General features: G+C 30.9%; 3 protein-coding genes across 6 annotated transcripts in view; 2 read left to right on the forward strand and 1 right to left on the reverse strand.

The window, feature by feature from the left end:
• Positions 1–6,280, forward strand: part of LOC146532460 (calcyphosin-like protein) — a 43,339-nt gene extending 37,059 nt beyond the window's left edge. For 3 of the 4 annotated variants that reach the window (XM_085195935.1, XM_085195936.1, XM_085195938.1), the window contains exons 3-8: positions 3,091–3,244; positions 4,414–4,510; positions 4,910–4,990; positions 5,154–5,278; positions 5,484–5,568; positions 6,038–6,280. In XM_085195935.1, coding sequence (XP_085052061.1) covers positions 3,091–3,244; positions 4,414–4,510; positions 4,910–4,990; positions 5,154–5,278; positions 5,484–5,568; positions 6,038–6,139 — 644 coding nt within the window. In that variant the 3' untranslated portion in view covers positions 6,140–6,280. Of the gene's footprint in view, positions 1–1,187; positions 1,346–3,090; positions 3,245–4,413; positions 4,511–4,909; positions 4,991–5,153; positions 5,279–5,483; positions 5,569–6,037 lie in introns of those variants that run through there. The other variant, XM_085195937.1, reaches the window with a different exon arrangement.
• Positions 6,281–6,954: 674 nt separating this feature from the next.
• Positions 6,955–9,414, forward strand: LOC146532463 (uncharacterized). Its single transcript, XM_085195940.1, has one exon. It carries the CDS (start codon positions 6,968–6,970, stop codon positions 7,679–7,681), a length of 714 nt encoding a protein of 237 aa, XP_085052066.1. The 5' UTR covers positions 6,955–6,967; the 3' UTR covers positions 7,682–9,414.
• A 4,641-nt stretch (positions 9,415–14,055) lies between these two features.
• On the reverse strand, positions 14,056–17,477 carry LOC146532464 (uncharacterized). The gene is made up of 2 exons (XM_085196471.1): positions 15,909–17,477; positions 14,056–15,051 (listed from the first exon to the last, which is right to left on the reverse strand). Exons 1-2 carry the CDS (start codon positions 17,317–17,319, stop codon positions 14,111–14,113), a joined length of 2,352 nt encoding a protein of 783 aa, XP_085052597.1. The 5' UTR covers positions 17,320–17,477; the 3' UTR covers positions 14,056–14,110.
• Positions 17,478–17,507: the final 30 nt, after the last annotated feature.

The following is a 17,507-nucleotide window of genomic DNA, read 5'->3' on the forward strand; positions in this document are numbered from 1 at the left end:
GGGCTGACTTTCCACACGCAAATGGAAAACAATTCTTAGATCCTTTATAAAACGAAATAATATCCTGGGATTTACAGACTATAATTATTACACGAACTAAATTAATTTATAATGAAAAAGTTTGTTAGTTTTCGTTTTTACGCACAGGCTTAGTGGCAGCTGTTTCTTAATTTTCTTCTTTACTTTGGTTTTTATTACTCCTGTGAATATTAGGTGTGTGGTGAACGGAGTGTTTAAACACTAGATTCCGTCTGCCTACCCTCCTGTAAACGGGATACAGCGTGAAGCTGATTTGATTTGATTGTTTTGACTTTTATGTGTAATTTCTATTGTGTCTTCACAGTTAGATTCAATAAATGAAAAATACAGGCCTTGTATCGATAAAATGTTAAGTAATTTCGTTTATAGGAATCAGAACTTACATTAAAAGCTATTCGTGTGCCAAATTTCAGTTTAGGTTTAATATAAAAATAGTCACGAGGCCAGTCGTAGCCCAGGCAGAAGGCTAGGCACAAGCGTGTGACTGTTAACGCGACAGATTGTGGGTTCGATTCCCACTTGAGGAAATTAAATATTTTAATTATATTTTCGTTCTTTCGTCCTAGTGTCGAGGCAAAGCGCGAAAAGTCGGGAGCACAGTGTCTAAATACTAGGCTCCCTCTGTCTACCTTTCTGCATGCAGGTTACAGGGTGAACCTGAAAAAAAAAAAAAAAAAACAGTACATAATTGCATTATTCTGCGTATTACAAATTTGATAATGGACCTTGTTTTGCTAATTGATTGTGTTGTTTTCTTGTCCTTGAAGTCCAATTTAATAAGCCAATATACTTGACCTACATAAGGGCTAATATGCGATATCGTTTAACAATGAAAAATTCTAAGCTGAGCAAGTATTATAATTAAGTAATCAATTTAGTTTTTTTTTTTTTTTAGTTCCACATTAATCTCAAATATTCTTTAAAGTAACAATACCAAAATTATATCTTAAAATAAAACGCTATTTAGACAAAAAATGTATGAAATGAAAGAAACTACGAGAAAAATATCGAAACTAATTTATGTTTATTTTAATAAGGGTAATCTTACGAAGGTAAATTTCCATTAAGTATCTTTCAATTATGAAAACTAGCTCCATGGGTCAGTGACTGCTACGTAGTTACGTGTTAAGGGCTACGAGACGACAGTCGGCCATTCCGCGAGTGTGTCAGCCGCCAGTCGTCCGTAGCGCGCTCTACGATGCGAACGTGTTTCTTTTGTTCCTTAAAATGGTTTCCATCTTCCTGAACCGTGTATAACCTGCAAATATATCCAATATGTATCGAAAATCGAAGACAACCTCTAATTGTGAGTTAGTTTATTATAGTTGTAATCGTTTTAGTCATATTTTATCCACATTTTGTATTTATTTCGTATTTACGAATGTCTGTTTATTTTATATGAAATTTGTGGGTATATTTGTTTATTTTATAAAGGTATTATTAATAAATAATTGATAAATTGGTGGTTGCCGCACATCGATCAGTCAACATGTGAGGTATTCATGTCGGGTATTATATTTTAATGGCTTTCTAACACGGGGCTTATAATTGAATATAATTAATTTTTAAAATCGAAAGGAAGGTTGTTGTTATGCCTCTTATTTATTGAAGCTATGTAAAAAAATGTTTCTTAGAACTCAAATAGGGGAACTAGCATATTATTATAGGATATAATTTTAGATATTGTTACCATTGTGTAACTGCAGTATAAGTCTACCTATTTTTTATTAATGTATAGTGATCTAAGTATATATTAATATACGGGTACTGTTAAAATAAATCAAGTTCATACCGATTAGAATAACTTTCGATTTTATTACTACAGTTTATTACCATTATTATAGCTTAAAAAATTCTGTTAAATGCTTTACATTTAACAGAACTTAAAAGCTACAAACATTTTCATGAGTCAACTTCATGACTTCACATATTTACATTTACATACATATTAATAAATATTAGTTTATGGTCTAGTTAAGTTAAAAGTAGTGTGGCTGTCAAATATACTAGATGGAAGAGCCTCAAAATTCAATATGTTAATTATTTACTTTTTATTTGTGAAAGTAAAGCAAGTATATTTTTTCTTTTCTCAGATTCACGCTGTATCCCGCATGTAGCAGGGTAGGCAGAGAGTGCTTTATGATAAGATTACGTACTCGAATTCTGTTGAATGGCGGAGTTGAACGCCGAAATTTTTGAGAAGAATACCAGAGCGAAGAAAATATTAAATATTTTGTTTCCTTGAGTGGGAATTGACCCCAGAACCTGTAACGTTTACAGACACATTTTTTCTTTTAAGCGGATTAATATATGTTGGTACAATAGTACTTAGGTAATTTTTTTTTCATTGCATGTGTAAGCGATAATTTACTTTTAAGCGTAAGTAAGTGTACGTTAGAAAGGAGCGCCTGTGTGCTTACTCGTGCTATAAAATATGTAGGTTTACCCTTAGGGTTTCCTCGGTGTACCTATGTTTATATTATTAAACAGGTAAAAATGATTCTTTGTAGTGATTCTTATAGTGCAGCAATGTATGTAAATTTTGCAGGGAAAATAGAGTTAACTGAAAGCTGTTGCGTTTTCAAATTCAGAGAGATATGACATAATTATATTTTTTAATAGGAATATTTGTATCTATACGTTTATTATATTTTTTATTATTATTTAATTTTAGAAGTAAATTATAAAGTAAATTTTATTTATGTATGCTTTGTATGTGTTATTTATGGTAAATATATTCTTATTTATTTTATACCCTTAATTATATTTTTTTTTTGCACCCTACCCCTATCTTAATTTGCTATGTCCTCTGCCTTAAGGTTGCCTGGCAGAAATTGCTATTAAGCAATAAGGCCGCCTTTTGTACATTTATATAATGTTATTGTATTTTTGGGTCTTTTCTTGGGTGTACAATAAAGAGTTATTATTATTATTATTATTATTAAATTATTGTACTTTGATCTCCTTAGGTATATTTCTATAAAATATACATTTAAAGGCGGTAATGGAAACTTTGTAAAGTTAACCTAATTTTAATTATATTTTCCACAGTAGCCCTGCACCGTCCCCAGTCAGCGTCTTCACGTGTAGATGAAGAGCTTATTCAGAAGAGCACCCGAGCCCTCGCCAATACCACCGAACCGTTAGAGAGACTCCGCCTCTTGTGTTTGTCCCGTGGTGCTTCAGGGATTGTCGGCATTGGAAGGTTAGCTGTTTTTAGGTACACGCTGTATCCCGCATATAGTGGCAGAGGGAACCTAGTGTAAAGTTACAGTTAAGTTGCAGTTAAGTTACAATTACATAGTGTTAGTTAGTTTCCTCAATAATTTTTCACATCAGTAACCCAATTATTTATTGTGTTATAATTTTTTTTTGTGTAATTTTCTTTTCTATAATAATGATATATTAATTTTTGTCATTAACTTTTAACGCTAACTGATTTTTGATCGCTTTGCAAGTGTTTATTCAATTAAATTTATCGCGTTGTATCGTTTATACTAATAGTATGTTTTTAATTAGCACTCTTAATTAAAGTACTGCGTGGACTTTGTTTTTAGTTCACCAAGCGAATAATATGTAACATACTACACACATACATACATATATATACTATTTTATATGTCCAGCGAAAACTATTGATTGTTATTCATCAAAATTATAGTTTAGCTAGAATAAACGTTCCTTAGTAGTTTACTATATACGGAAGGACTAAGAAGCTTTGTTTCGTTGCCAGAGAGATGTAATGAAATTTTTAATTATTTTTTTCTCCAAGCCGGAGAGAATCCACGACCTGTCGTGTTTACAGTCGCACCCTAGTGCCGCTGCACCACGACTGGCCTCAACTATGTATATTTAATTGGGTCAAGCAAGAATACTACACTATTCAGCGCTTTTCGCTCTAAGAGTAGTGCCATTGTGGAGGATTCTTTGATGTTAGGACCGTCGAGATATTCTTTTGTTATTTTGAACGCTAATTACGTCACGTTTCGAAGGTTTACATACTCGTAAAGTGAGATTAAGTTAATATGAAACATGTGCTGTTTGGGTTAACGTATAGTTAGATTTAGTTCCTTTGTTATTACTTCTAACCTTTAAAGAGAGAAAGAAGACTATAAAATATTAAATAATATCGGGATTATAGAATCTATGTTTTTAATATCTTGTTATTTAAACGAGTTTAATCAAAATCTGATTAGGTACTACATAATTTTTACAAGCAGATTTTCTTATGGAATAGGAAACAGTTCAAAATTGTTGAATTGTGAATAAAAAATAATATTGTCACTGTGGTGTTATATAATAATGTATTTTACAACTTATATTAATGGCTTGAGAATATTGTATCTAAATATGATAATGTGATTTTTCCTTTAGAGTTTTCCGCCGCATGGACGATGACGGCAGCAAGCAGCTCAATAAAGAAGAGTTTGTCAACGGCATTAAAGAAACAGGATTGGAAGTGAGCAATGATGTAAGTACAAGGCCTAATACAATAAAATAAATACATTTTATTTATTTCCTATTTCTAGACTCTTTACTAGAGTAAAGAGTGGTAGACCACTCTACTCGTTTGCCATTTATTTATCAAATTTAATTTGTAAATAAAACCTCCATATACGAGTATATTATTTTTAATACATTTATCCCCGAATCTTAAATCATTGGAATATAATTATGTTTTGTAACATTGGAATATAATTATGTGTTGTAATTCAGTTCAATATACTGTATATGTTCAATATATAGTAGGGTAGGCAGGAATGTGGGGAACGGAGTGTCTAGACACTAGGTTCCCCTGTTGTGTGAGGGATACAGCGTGAAGCTGATTTATATATTTAATCCAATATCGTTATTATTCATATTGTTTCAGGAAGCTGAAGACCTGTTTAACAAGTTCGATACGGACAAAAGCGGTTCTATCAGCCTCAATGAGTTCCTTATTCAGATCAGGGTGAGACTATTTAAAATTATATTGGAGGTCACTCTTATATGTATATAGAGATATATAGAGAGAGAGAAACGTTTGAAGATTATCAGCTCTTTTCTATCCGTTTCTTTATTTGTTTTTAATTATAAATTATTTCTATACTAATCAATGAATTATTTCGTTTTAGCCGCCAATGTCTGAATCACGTCGCGCTATAGTAGAGCAAGCGTTCAAGAAGTTGGACAAATCTGGTGATGGAGTGATCACTATCGATGATATACGCGGTGTTTACTCTGCCACTGCACATCCCCGGTAAGAATGAAGAATATTTTTATTTAAGAAAAAGAAATATTTATTCAACTTCACGCTATATCCCGCATTATGACGGAAGTGTTAAGACAATACGCTCTCTAAGCTCCACCTAATTTTCGAGACAATGTCTCCAGAGTAGGTACCTAGACTACCTATAACATATATGTTCAAGATTGGTTTTATTCTTTTCATTATAATTTTTTAGTTACATGAGTGGCGAAGAGTCAGCAGATTCCATCCTAAACAAGTTCCTCGCAAATTTTGAAACTGAAGGTTCTGTGGACGGGAAGGTTTGTATTTTGTACATTTGCTGTTTGCTGTTTTGGTACTGTAATTTTTTTTATTGATTTGTTTGATTTGTTCAAGCAGGGTAGGCAGAGTATACCTGGGAACCTAGTGATAAGACACTCCGTTTCCATTTTTTTATTTATTTTAGCACTACAGACACTTGGCCCGCACCGTTTTTTTACTTTATTATTATTATATCTAATTTTCTTATCATATATATTGATTACTATTGTTTTTATACATACAATTAATACCTATTATAATACCCCCATTTCCATTAAGACACTTCCGTTTCCCACTTTACGTCGAATTCTGGAGTCATTGTATATCGATCGAATGGCGGTACTCAACGCCGCGCTCTGTCCGTGTGTCTGTGTTGCCAGAGCCGGGAAATAAAATGAATTCATTGATCGGAGTGCAAATACAAAAATACCTTTTTTTTTACTTGTTTAATTTTGTTATTTTTTTCAGATAACACTAGAAGAGTTTATGAATTATTATAGCGGCATAAGCGTCTCCATTGACAACGATTGTTACTTCGACCTCATGATGCGTCAGGCGTACAAGCTGTAACTTGCTTGTATATTTGTCTCACTCGCACACAAGATGAGGAAGAAAGATGGATATATAGCACCACGTTTGATATTCTAACAAATGTTTGACTAAATTATTGTGTGTATTCATTATTATTAGTTAATAAATATTTTAACTTGATTTTTGGTGATTTTTTTTGTTGTTTTTTACTTTCTCGTTTAAATTTAAATGATTCCAACACAGAGCTTTTTGTTGTGAAATTGTAGCAATGATTATATATGGCAATATCTTTGTGGCAAACGAAAATATGCATGAAATAATTTCTATTTCTTATTAAATTAAGTAAATAAAATAAACAGCGCCTACCCTGCTATATGCTGGACACAGCGTGAAGCTGAAAAAAATCAAGATAGTACCTAATTCAAAAATAAATAATTGTGTAGTACAAGCGGGCGAAGCCGCGAGTGGCTTGCTAGCATAAAATAAAAGTTTAAAGTGTAGTTATTTATTATTGTATCAATAAATAATAATCTAAAGCTTTTGTGATTATGGACTACTGCTAAAAATGATTAACTTATAATCCCAAAGTTTTATATTATAGTTTTAAGAAATTGGAAGTCAAAAAGCAATTTTATATGTCTATGATGTAAGATATTTTTTATGTAAATTTAAAAATATTAAATGACACATTTTTGACACTATTTTATATTGACATTTCATAAGTAGTGGTATTTATACATAAATTTTCTATTCAAATAAATTAACTATATGATATTTATTAAAAAGGGGTACGAATTAATTGATAAATTGCAAGTTGCTAATTTGCACAAGTTTTTATAACATTTTTTTATAGTTTCAGGTTCCAAAATGTGTCGAACAGTCCACGCGGTGCTTCAAACCGCAATATGCGGTATACAGATGTTAGTTCGAGTGTTTATGACAGTTATTCTTATGATAGAAAACCTTATAAGAATGGTTCTACAGACTTTATATAATTTTATTTCTTTCTTGTTGCAAATGATATCTTTGGTACCTATATGCGTAGTGTTCCTTCTCACTGCAAGGTTGAAGTGTTTCATGTGTGGAGGAGGTGGCGGATGTCCCATCAACAGAGGTGGTGCATGCGACTGTATAATGTCAGCGATAGCCATAGCCATCCTCTTCTTCATATTCCGAGAAACGGGCGTCCTTGATAAAATCTTCTACAGCCTAGGCTACACGAAAGCTAGACCAGTCGTTCACCGATTTGTACCCACTCCTGGCGATATAACAGAATGTTCGAGAAACGATACGGATTATCCGGACGAGACCACGACAACTTTACCTGATATCATGTTGAATGAAACCTTATCATTATTCCAAGATTTTAGTGATTATGGTACTGTCAACACAACAGAAGAATCGACTACGGCAGGGTCCGATGTAAGCTTTTACGATATTGCAGTAACATCGTTCTCTATAAATACTGAATCTACAGAAGAATCAATGTCAGAATATAGCACTACTACAACAGAAGGACGTTTCATGCAACTTTTGCGTGGAAATAAAACGTTTATGGACCTACCTTCTTATGTTTTATGACAATAATTAAAATGTTTTTGTTTATATATTTTAAATGTCATATTTACTGTTTTTGAGAAAATATACAATTTAATTCATAGCCACCGTGATTGGATTTTTGTCACCTGATAATTTTAGTTTAGAAATATTTAATAGATACGTAAAATTAAAATTGTTAATTGATTAACACAGTCTCTACACCAGATTATGAGCCCACATCAACTATAAGTCAAATAAACTAAACGGTAGAAATATATACATAGAATAAGTAGTTTGTTAATTATATATCAGTGTGTATAATATATTTAAACATAATTACAATATAATTTTTATAGTTCATACATTAATAATAAACAAAGACCAATTTTTAAACTATGTGACATAGCATTGTTTCTACAAGAGCATATATTAACTTAGAACTTGTTTTAAAATGTGTGTTTGTATTTTTGGTACAATTAGTATTTTTATTTCATTATCTACGATTGTTGATTGTATTGAGCTAGTCTGCAGCACAACATGCACCCTTTTTACCGTAGGCCGAAAAGGGACCTGCCGTGATGTTTTCATTCAGCTTAAGATCATGTCATAGAACGGGCCGACATTAGTCTGTTCCGCAGTAAAGGTGTTAAAAACCTACTCACAAGTATAAGTAAAAATAAAATAACTCAGAATCAACATATTAAAGATTTTTTAAAAGGCAGCAATAAGGAAGCTAAACTGAAACACTTAGTTTCCAATTTATTTTATCCTTTTTAATGAACATTATTTCCTCAGTAATACTTTCAGTGGAATTAAAAAACGAAAACGTTTATTTTTAGTACATCTGTGCTCTGTCATTTTGGCATTTTAAATGAAATCAAAACAAACTCTATAATTTTTTTATTAAAATTTAAATAAAAAAGGTATAAATGTATTTAAATGTACAAAAATAAAACGTTAAAATTATATTAATAATGTAAATTAATTAAAAAAATATAAAAAAAAAGCTTAAAATAAGAAAATATGTGTTACCTTTTGTACGTGCCAATAGTGTGCACTCTACAAACTGCATCGAGAATCATCATTACTATATTACTAGCCACAGAAGACCTCATACGTATGACAATTCAAACAATTCATAACTACATTTCAATGAGTTTACAGTGCATTGCAATCCTTCCAATGTGCATGGCCTTTTGCTGCGTAAACAAATGTTGCCATTCTCATATCTTCCATAGCGGATGCTCTCCTGGATGTCACAGCTGTGGATGCACTTTTGCCCTTCTCGTAGTTGTTATAATTATTCTTGTAGTATTATTTTTTGTGTTTTCATTTGACGACGTTTTAGAAAAAACTGCATCAGCTACATGTAATTTGATTAACAATTTAAAGAAAATGTTCAATATGTTAAATAGCGAAATCAAAACTCTCGCTGGCGGTGTCATAGTTAAAGGAAATAAAAGAACAATTGATGTACTAAGACACGATCAGGCAAACGAGGACCAGTTAAAATATGAAGCAGAAAAAACTAAATTGGATTTCGAGAATTTTATTGAAAAAGTTATGAATGAAGAAGATTTAAGAAAAAACAATGAAACTGCTCCCGTTACAAAATCGGGGACGTTAAGTAACCTTTCTCAGAAATTTGCACAGCCAACCTTTAATAGTCAAAATACGACAGTTATGATGCAAAAAATTTTAGATAAAATTATATAATACAATTAACAATGACGCGTTGTAAACATAAAAAATATAAGTTTAATAAATGGTATATAAATAACTTGAGTTGATGTTATTTAACTTTTCATGCACCTATATATCGTCAAAGTGTGGGGCATAAGGGTGGGGCTGTAACGCGACGATTCGATCCCGATGAAAGGAAATATTTATTTACATTTATATTTTCATTTCTTTTCTCTGGTGTAGAAGCAAAGAGCAGCGTTGAGCTCCGCCACTCAACACACTATGCTCCATAATCAACAGAATATATATTTGACAGAATTTTGTTTGAGCTAAACTTAAAATGCTACTCGACTGATGAATGAATAGCAACTCTTTATCTTGCAAAAGTTTTAAATACTTAAAAAAATATTAAGAAATACTTAATGGGTAATAAATTATTTGCTTGCTGGTTTTCTATGTATCAAAAGATTTAGTAACCCAATAAAAAAAGCTTTTTTATTTATTACTAATTACTTATTAATTATTAGTTTTAAAATTTAAGAAATTAACTTTCTTAATAATTACTAGAATTACAATAATTAATTATTACTAGGATTACGAGAAATTGTACCTACAAATTTATGAAAGAACGACGTACCGTATTACTTATATGAGATTTGCCTTATCCTATCAAAGAGTTCGAATAATATATAATTCAAATGACAATTATATTGACATTTTAAGTTTTATTTGTTACTAAGCTGTTGTGTTACTTATAAATTATTTCTAAAATATAATGAATAACTTTGGTAAAGATTACTAAAATTTATTTTCAAATTTGACGCTAAGATTGAAAAGTTTCACTTAAAAATTTCGATGAGTTTCACCATCACCATTTACCGTAATGGTTATTAAGATATTATTAAAAATAATCAAATAAAATAATAAAGATAATCACAAAAAATCCAAGACTGTTTGCTTAATAAGATTTATGGGTCATAATCAGAAAAGTGGACATTTTCGAATTTGTAACGTAACTGATAAGTAACAATACTGATAATGTTTGTTACGAAACTGATGACATAAGGCATTATACACAACAAAATAAGGATATTATATGAATAAAACTATTGTTTTTTTTTTATTTAATGAGAGATCAAAATTTTAAAGATTCAATCGTTGAATTAACAGATTATAAATGTAAGAAGAAAACATAACAAAGTGACAATATTAACAATATAATAATGGTAGTTCGTAACGTAATAAACTTATATTTCTGGTTAAAGATCACAAAGTTAATGATAAAATTAAATTCACTTTAAAATATATCAAAATTTGAGTCGTTATCACGAGAACTGAGTTTAATTCTTTGTAAGTGTTTATTCCCCATATCTTCATATTTAATAGGATTGGTCTTTTTAAGACGTTCTCTATATCTTTTATGTGTTTCAGCATTTGACATAGGAGCCATGACGCTTACTGAAAATACAAAAACATTTATCAAAAAATAATAATCACAAAATCACAACTAATTTCAGGAAGAATAAAAAAATATTTTTAACTAAATCGGTTCAGCTGTTTCTGAGATTAGCGTGCACAAACACATAGACAAACAACCAAACAAGCAAAAAACTTAAAAATCATTATTTTTGGTTACTTTACGTTATGAAAAGTCACTAATAGTTTTTTTTCATATGCCAGCAATTTTTTTTTCTTATATATATATCTTCCATATACAAGCACCGGTTCGATACAATATTATTATAAACATATATAAGAAAACATTGGTAACGTAATTGTGAACTAGGCTTCATATTTTCTCAATTTCGTTACGTAACGAAATATAACGAAATTGAGAATGAAGTCTGAGAAATTCTAACTTTTTTAAATATTTGCTCATAAGCCACGTGTTGCATGTGCAAGCACTGAAGTTCTTTTTTGAGATTTTGTAAAAAGAAGCAAATAACATAAACAAGAAAACGAAATTATAGAATACTTACCGAAATAAAAGCCGTTTATAACCCTGAGATGTAATTTCACGCATTCCCTCTAAAACATTTGAACCCCTCAACTGCTGCGAGAACACTACTTGTTGTAGCTACGACAGTATTGACTTTTACAATTATGGTGCCACAACAAAAAATTATATTAAACACCATCCAAAATAATTGCATTCATAATTTAATTGTACGTTATTAACCCTGAGTAAGAAAAAGACAATATTTTGGGACAAATTTACTTAACTAATATATATTATTTATTAAATTATGTATCAATAAAAATAGTTCTATTTGATATTATGCATAAAGTAAAGTAATATAAACATATCTGAAATCAAATAAAACCATAAATATTCGTAACAAATCAATTTTTAAAAAGTAAAGTGGTGAATGGGACACGAAAAATTGTATGGAAGCATTTTGAAAAGTTTTTTGCAACTAACAAAAAATACTATTATTTGCCATAATACATTTAAAATATTACAAAAATCTTTAAGTTAATAAATAAATTTATCGTAAATGGCAAAATATTTAAATTATCTTTAAAATTGTATTTTTAAAACGCATTCAAAGTAGCGGGACAAGAAAAGACACAAAAAGTACACTTTTTCTGATTATGACCCTTATACAGCAAAATATTTATAATTTCGATGGTCGACTTTGTTCCGAGGTAAATAATTATGCACTGTAATAGATCGGACATTCATTCTAAAGTTATCAAAGGAGACACACTATACCCTGTGCTACAATGTTCTCATAATCGAATTTCTTCCACATCATGTCGGTCTCAGGGTCATGTCCACAATCTAATGTGCTTGCGAGTGCCAGTAATCTACTTTCCAGAAGGAAATAATAGAAGTACTGCATCAATTAATTCTTGCTTGAATCAAAAATCCCTTAAAAAAAAGAACGTTACAGCGAATGGACGAAAAAGTATCAATATTGTTCCTGTGAAACATCACGTTGTAAAAGTTCATGATAGATGTACTAAACCAGGTAAACATCTTAAAGTTATGAAGCAGACAAATGAGGTGGGTGTACAATTTTGTCATAATTGGAAAAGAACAGACGAAAAACAATATTTACAGAAATCAAATTATGTGTGTAGTAAGACCCTATTAAACTCTTTAAACAATGTTGAAAATCTTAATAAAGTATGTCACAAATCATGTGAACACATAAATATAAAAAACAGTAGCAAGAACTGTAATGTAAATGTTGAGAATTGTATTAAACGCTCTTATACCAACCAGCAACCAATAAATCAACTTTTAAATTATGAAGTAGCCAAATGTCCTAATCATATCCAGACCAGATGTTGTGATCATAGAAATTTAATTTGTGCAAGAAAAATCAATAATGACATCCATGCGTTACACGAGCCTTACCAAATCCCTTTAGAAACAGTTTTCCCAATACAAAATTGTTCATATAGCAATCCACACGAAAATTGTTGTACGAAATACTATAGAACAAATGAAAAAATATCGTATTCAGACCAAAAATTAGGGGCAACACAAAACAGACTTCCTATTTATAATGAAAATAACTTTGTTTTGAAAAGACGAAGAGAACCTTGCAAAGTTGTATGCTCAGATATTGTTACATGCTGTAAGCACGATGACATTTTAATTAAAAGGAAACCCAAAATATATTGCCAAAAGTATATCAGAAATCACACTAAACCAATTTGTCAATATTTAAGAAATCTCCAACTAGAACAACCTATAAGAAATGCAGAAATAAGTTGTTCTACACAATTTAAAAAACACAATTTTCATATTCATCACAATCAATCTCATCCAAATAAGGATAGAAACGCACTCAAGCGTCACGCACTCTATCCACGAATTTGCAATACACTAACAGCACGACGACATCGATCTTGTTCTCGTCCTGATAAAACATACATACATATACCATTTAAACTATGGAAATGTAAAATATATTTGTGTGACCATTTACATAACAAATCAAATTTATATAAATCAGGATGTATAGCAAAGAGAAAGAAATTTTTACACTGTATGAAAAAACATTCTTGTGCATCTCACAAATGTGGAAAATGCAAGCGGAATAAAAGGTGCAAATGCATGATAACATTTCTAAAATGTTTGTGCAATAAAATTAAAAAGAAATGTAAAATGTACCGCAAGTGTCGGGAAAACAAATGTAAAAGAAGAAGACGTCCTGACTACGACTGCAACCAATTCTTCGAACATATGCTAAGAAAACGGCCACTTTATCCTGATTGCCTGCAATTCTGTCGACTACAGCTCACACAGTGTATGCAAATGATGTGTATGGCCTGCACGTTCCTAATTTGGTGTCCATTCTTTGTTACTTTTGAAATTTGTAAATTATGTTTTTGCTTCTGAAAGATTACTTATTACAATATAATTTTATACAACATTGTCATATATTTTTACTTTTGTTTCATCAAAAAATATTCTGTTCTCAAGTGAAACATACAACTGATATTGTACAATGCTGTACTTAAAAACAAATAAGCTGCAACTGATTTCTTAACATGATTACTTATTAGAAAGTAAAGATATTAAGTATCCATACATAACAGCTTAGCTTAACAGCTTAACAGCCTATATCTGGAGGAATTAATTTAACGTAGTAACGAGTAAATAAAAAATTGTAGGTACAACATTTTTAATAAATTAGACCTATTCGGATTTTGTAATAAATAAGACTTATTTGTGAATGAGCTCAAATTATACAGGAAAAGAAAGAACAGACAAATTAAACATAACGTTTATAATTTACTTTACAAAGACAACAGTAATACTTACAAAGTCTATGTGCACAATAAACAACACAAACATGCCCGACACAGTTCAAAAGAAACGATACACGGCGTCCAACATATAAAAGCAAATATATATATAATTAAATAATAAAAGTTTTTCATAAAGGTTATTAAGCTAAGACACTGTGGATACACGTTTGGACAGATGAAATAAAACCAGAGACACGGAGTCTTCCTCAACGTAGTCAAAATCGTATGTCGGCATCCGTAGAGAGCTTGATCATATCTTTTTCTTACTCTTTTCTCTCTAAGACGCTTTTGTCTCTCAAATGCTGCTCTCTCCTTTGGAGTTTTGCCTTTGTTGGCAAATAGAGTTTCGTACACAGGTAAACCTTCAATTTGATCAGCAATTACACTCAGGGCGTGGGACTCCTTCACTGTTTGAGATATTTGTGATGTCTTATTTGACCACGTTCTGCTTAGCCATTGGCCAAACCTATTCAATGTTACGTGGGGATTTGTAACTCTTTCTCTGACGTAGACATAGCTTCCGATTGGGTTAAAAATTATAGAGAAGATTGCTGAAAATATGTTTTTTATTGATTTAAGCAATAAATTTAAAAGGCCAGATAGTAAATTTGTTAAACAGTTCCAGTTATGAGCATCTTCTTTTAATGCCATTTGCTGCTTTCGAATCTCTTTCCGGTGCATTTTTTCTAGTTCCATTTCACTTTCCTTGAACTCTTTTTCTTTCTCCTCAATCTGCTTTTCGCATCGTTTTCGTCTCCTTCGTAAGAATTTCATTATACATTGTATTACTGGTGAACTTTGCTCTCGTTGTTTCATCTTTTTTCGGTGAAGATTTGGTTTCTTCTTATATTTTTTTTCTTTGACAACTTTTTTATCTCTCTTTGATTTAATTTTTTTAGACTTTCTCCTTTCTCTCGTTTTATATTTATTACATTCGCAAATATCTATTTGATCTTCTTCTTCCATGAATATGAAATAAAATAATAAGTAATTTATAATATATTCTGGATATTTATAAAATATATTTCAATAAAAATCAACTTCACGCTATATTCCGCACACAGCATAATAGGCAGAAAGAACCTAATGTTAAGACACACCGTTGACCCCTTTCCGCCGCATTCTGCAGTCACTGCGTGTTGAGTGGCGGAGCTCAACGCCGCGCTTTGCCTTGAAACGAGAAAGAAATAAAAAAACATAAGTTTCAATAAACATTAAATTTTTTCGAGTGGGGATTGAACCCACAACCAATCGCTGGACTCAAATAAAACATATTAACAATGTTGGGAAAATAATTATAAGTTGATGATTTCATGATAATTTATTATCGAAATCAATCTGTAATTTGACAAAATGGTAAGGCCAGACCACCTGTATACCTAGTGTATACCTAGTATACATATTTTGAAAAAGTTTTCAAAATATTTTTTTAAATTTGACGATATTCCTGTAGCAGTTGTTGTAGCAGAGTAGGCAGATGCCAGATAAACATATCATATTATAAGATAGTTCGTTTTCACTTTCCGCCTAAAACGTTGCTTGCTTAATTACCGGACTCATCATTGTGCGATGAGATGAACAAATAATTAATTACTCGAGCGGACATCAAACTCATAAATATCACGTTTACAGACGAACATTGTTCCACTGCGCTACGAATACTAATAATTATCAATTATCAAGAATTTTATGAAATAAGTTAAAGTTAAAGATTGTATTCGAATGTTCGTTATAGTAAAACGAAATCATATATCTACACAATAATATTATGCAGAAGAACTAAATAATCAATCAAATTTTAATAAAGGAACAATACCTCTAATTTCTTTAGGCACACGCGATGAGTTTGTACGTCTCCTTCGTCGTGGTGCCTTTTGATAATTATCTAATAAATTATCCGACTTGCTAAATATGCGGGAGCATAAGTAAGATAATTTACACTTTTTATGACGCTGGCAAGTTTGAAGCGTACATTCCTTGATATTAGGAATTATTTTTTTATTTAAACATTTGCAATTTAAATTTATGTTTTTCTTAGCAGCAACCTTACAAACACCAGTTGGGCATATTTTATCGTTAGCGTCAGCCAATATATTTTTAATTTCATGCGAATTTAAAACATTCATGTTAGAATCTATCATTACTTCAAGCAAGGGATTATTTTGGGTCTCGTATTTTGGAGACTTTCGTCTATTCTTTTTAATTGACTTATTTTTTAAATCACATGTAGTATCTTCGCATTCAACCGAATGTCTTTGACCACACCTACATTTGAATCTACCATTCTTCTGTATTAGTGCTCGTTCGCAGATACCTCTATTGCATACATTTTTTGAAGCAGACACCCGAGAAGGACAAATGCATTGCTTTTGTTCAAGTGTCCCAAATTTTTTTACATTCATTTCTACTTCTTTTGGGTTCAAAACGCGCATTTCTTCTGAATCAACTTTCATTTCAAACATTGGTTCTCTTTTAATAAGTTCATTTTGTATTTTACTATTGACTTTGTGTGTACTCCCCAAGTTTATTAATTTACTTAGGAAATTACATGGGCGCGATTTGCTCTCTTTCCTTTCTGTGGTACTTGGAACTGTCCGATCACCTTGGCCTTCCATGGGATCTTTTTTATGCACATTAATATTCGTCCTGTTCACTTCATTTTTCTTTTTACTAACTGGTTTTTCTCCTCTTTTTTGTGGAATGTAGTTTAAAGCTAAACTTGTCCTACAAGGTCCTCCAACACAAGAGTCACCGGTTGCATCAGGGTGAGTCGAAGCTTTTTTCTTTTTTGATTTCTGATTTTTTTTTAAATTAATGTCTATAATGGGATGTTCGTCCTTAATAACTTTATCACTATGTAAAGCGTTTTCTCGTTTGTCATTTTGCTTATAATAGATACCTTTGGATTTTTTTGCATATTTATTTTTATCTTTTTTGTTCCACCGTGAGGTTTTAAATACCGTTACAGGTGTTTGCTTTTTGTTATTCCAAACCTCAGTAGTATCTTGATCACCATACATATCAGCTATGGACTGCCAAGTTTTTGGCTGCCCATTATCATGGCATTTGCAAAGATTTGGATCGGTACGAGTATTTTTAGATTTATGTTTTTTAGAGTATTCAGTGTTTGATTTAAGTGACACTCTCTCATATGGCGGTGGTGCAAAAGAAGCATCGGTTATTTGCAGATTCTTTTGTACTTTTTGATCTCTTTTTTTCTTAGCCATGTTTATTAACTAACCAAATGAAAAACAAATTATTATTAAATACACTATAATGTATTTGATTGTATTTTAGACACCAAGGTTTCATATTTTTATTTTTTTACAGATTGTTTCTTCTTAGTTTTAAGCTATTATTTGAAAAAAAATTAACTTATTAAATAAAATTTTAAAATAAAATTTATATGTATACT

The sequence above is a fragment of the Heliconius melpomene genome, chromosome 13, assembly GCF_056956725.1.
Source record: "Heliconius melpomene rosina isolate 202511_hmr_F chromosome 13, ASM5695672v1, whole genome shotgun sequence".
Taxonomy (NCBI): domain Eukaryota; kingdom Metazoa; phylum Arthropoda; class Insecta; order Lepidoptera; family Nymphalidae; genus Heliconius; species Heliconius melpomene.

Excerpts from the sequence above, each read along its gene's own strand:
- LOC146532463 (XM_085195940.1), top strand. The coding sequence starts at position 6,968 with ATGTGTCGAACAGTCCACGCGGTGCTTCAAACCGCAATATGCGGTATA.
- LOC146532464 (XM_085196471.1), bottom strand. The coding sequence starts at position 17,319 with ATGGCTAAGAAAAAAAGAGATCAAAAAGTACAAAAGAATCTGCAAATA. Across the intron at positions 15,052-15,908 it reads TGTGCCTAAAGAAATTAGAG|AAGAAGATCAAATAGATATT; the intron begins GTATTGTTCCTT and ends TATTCATGGAAG.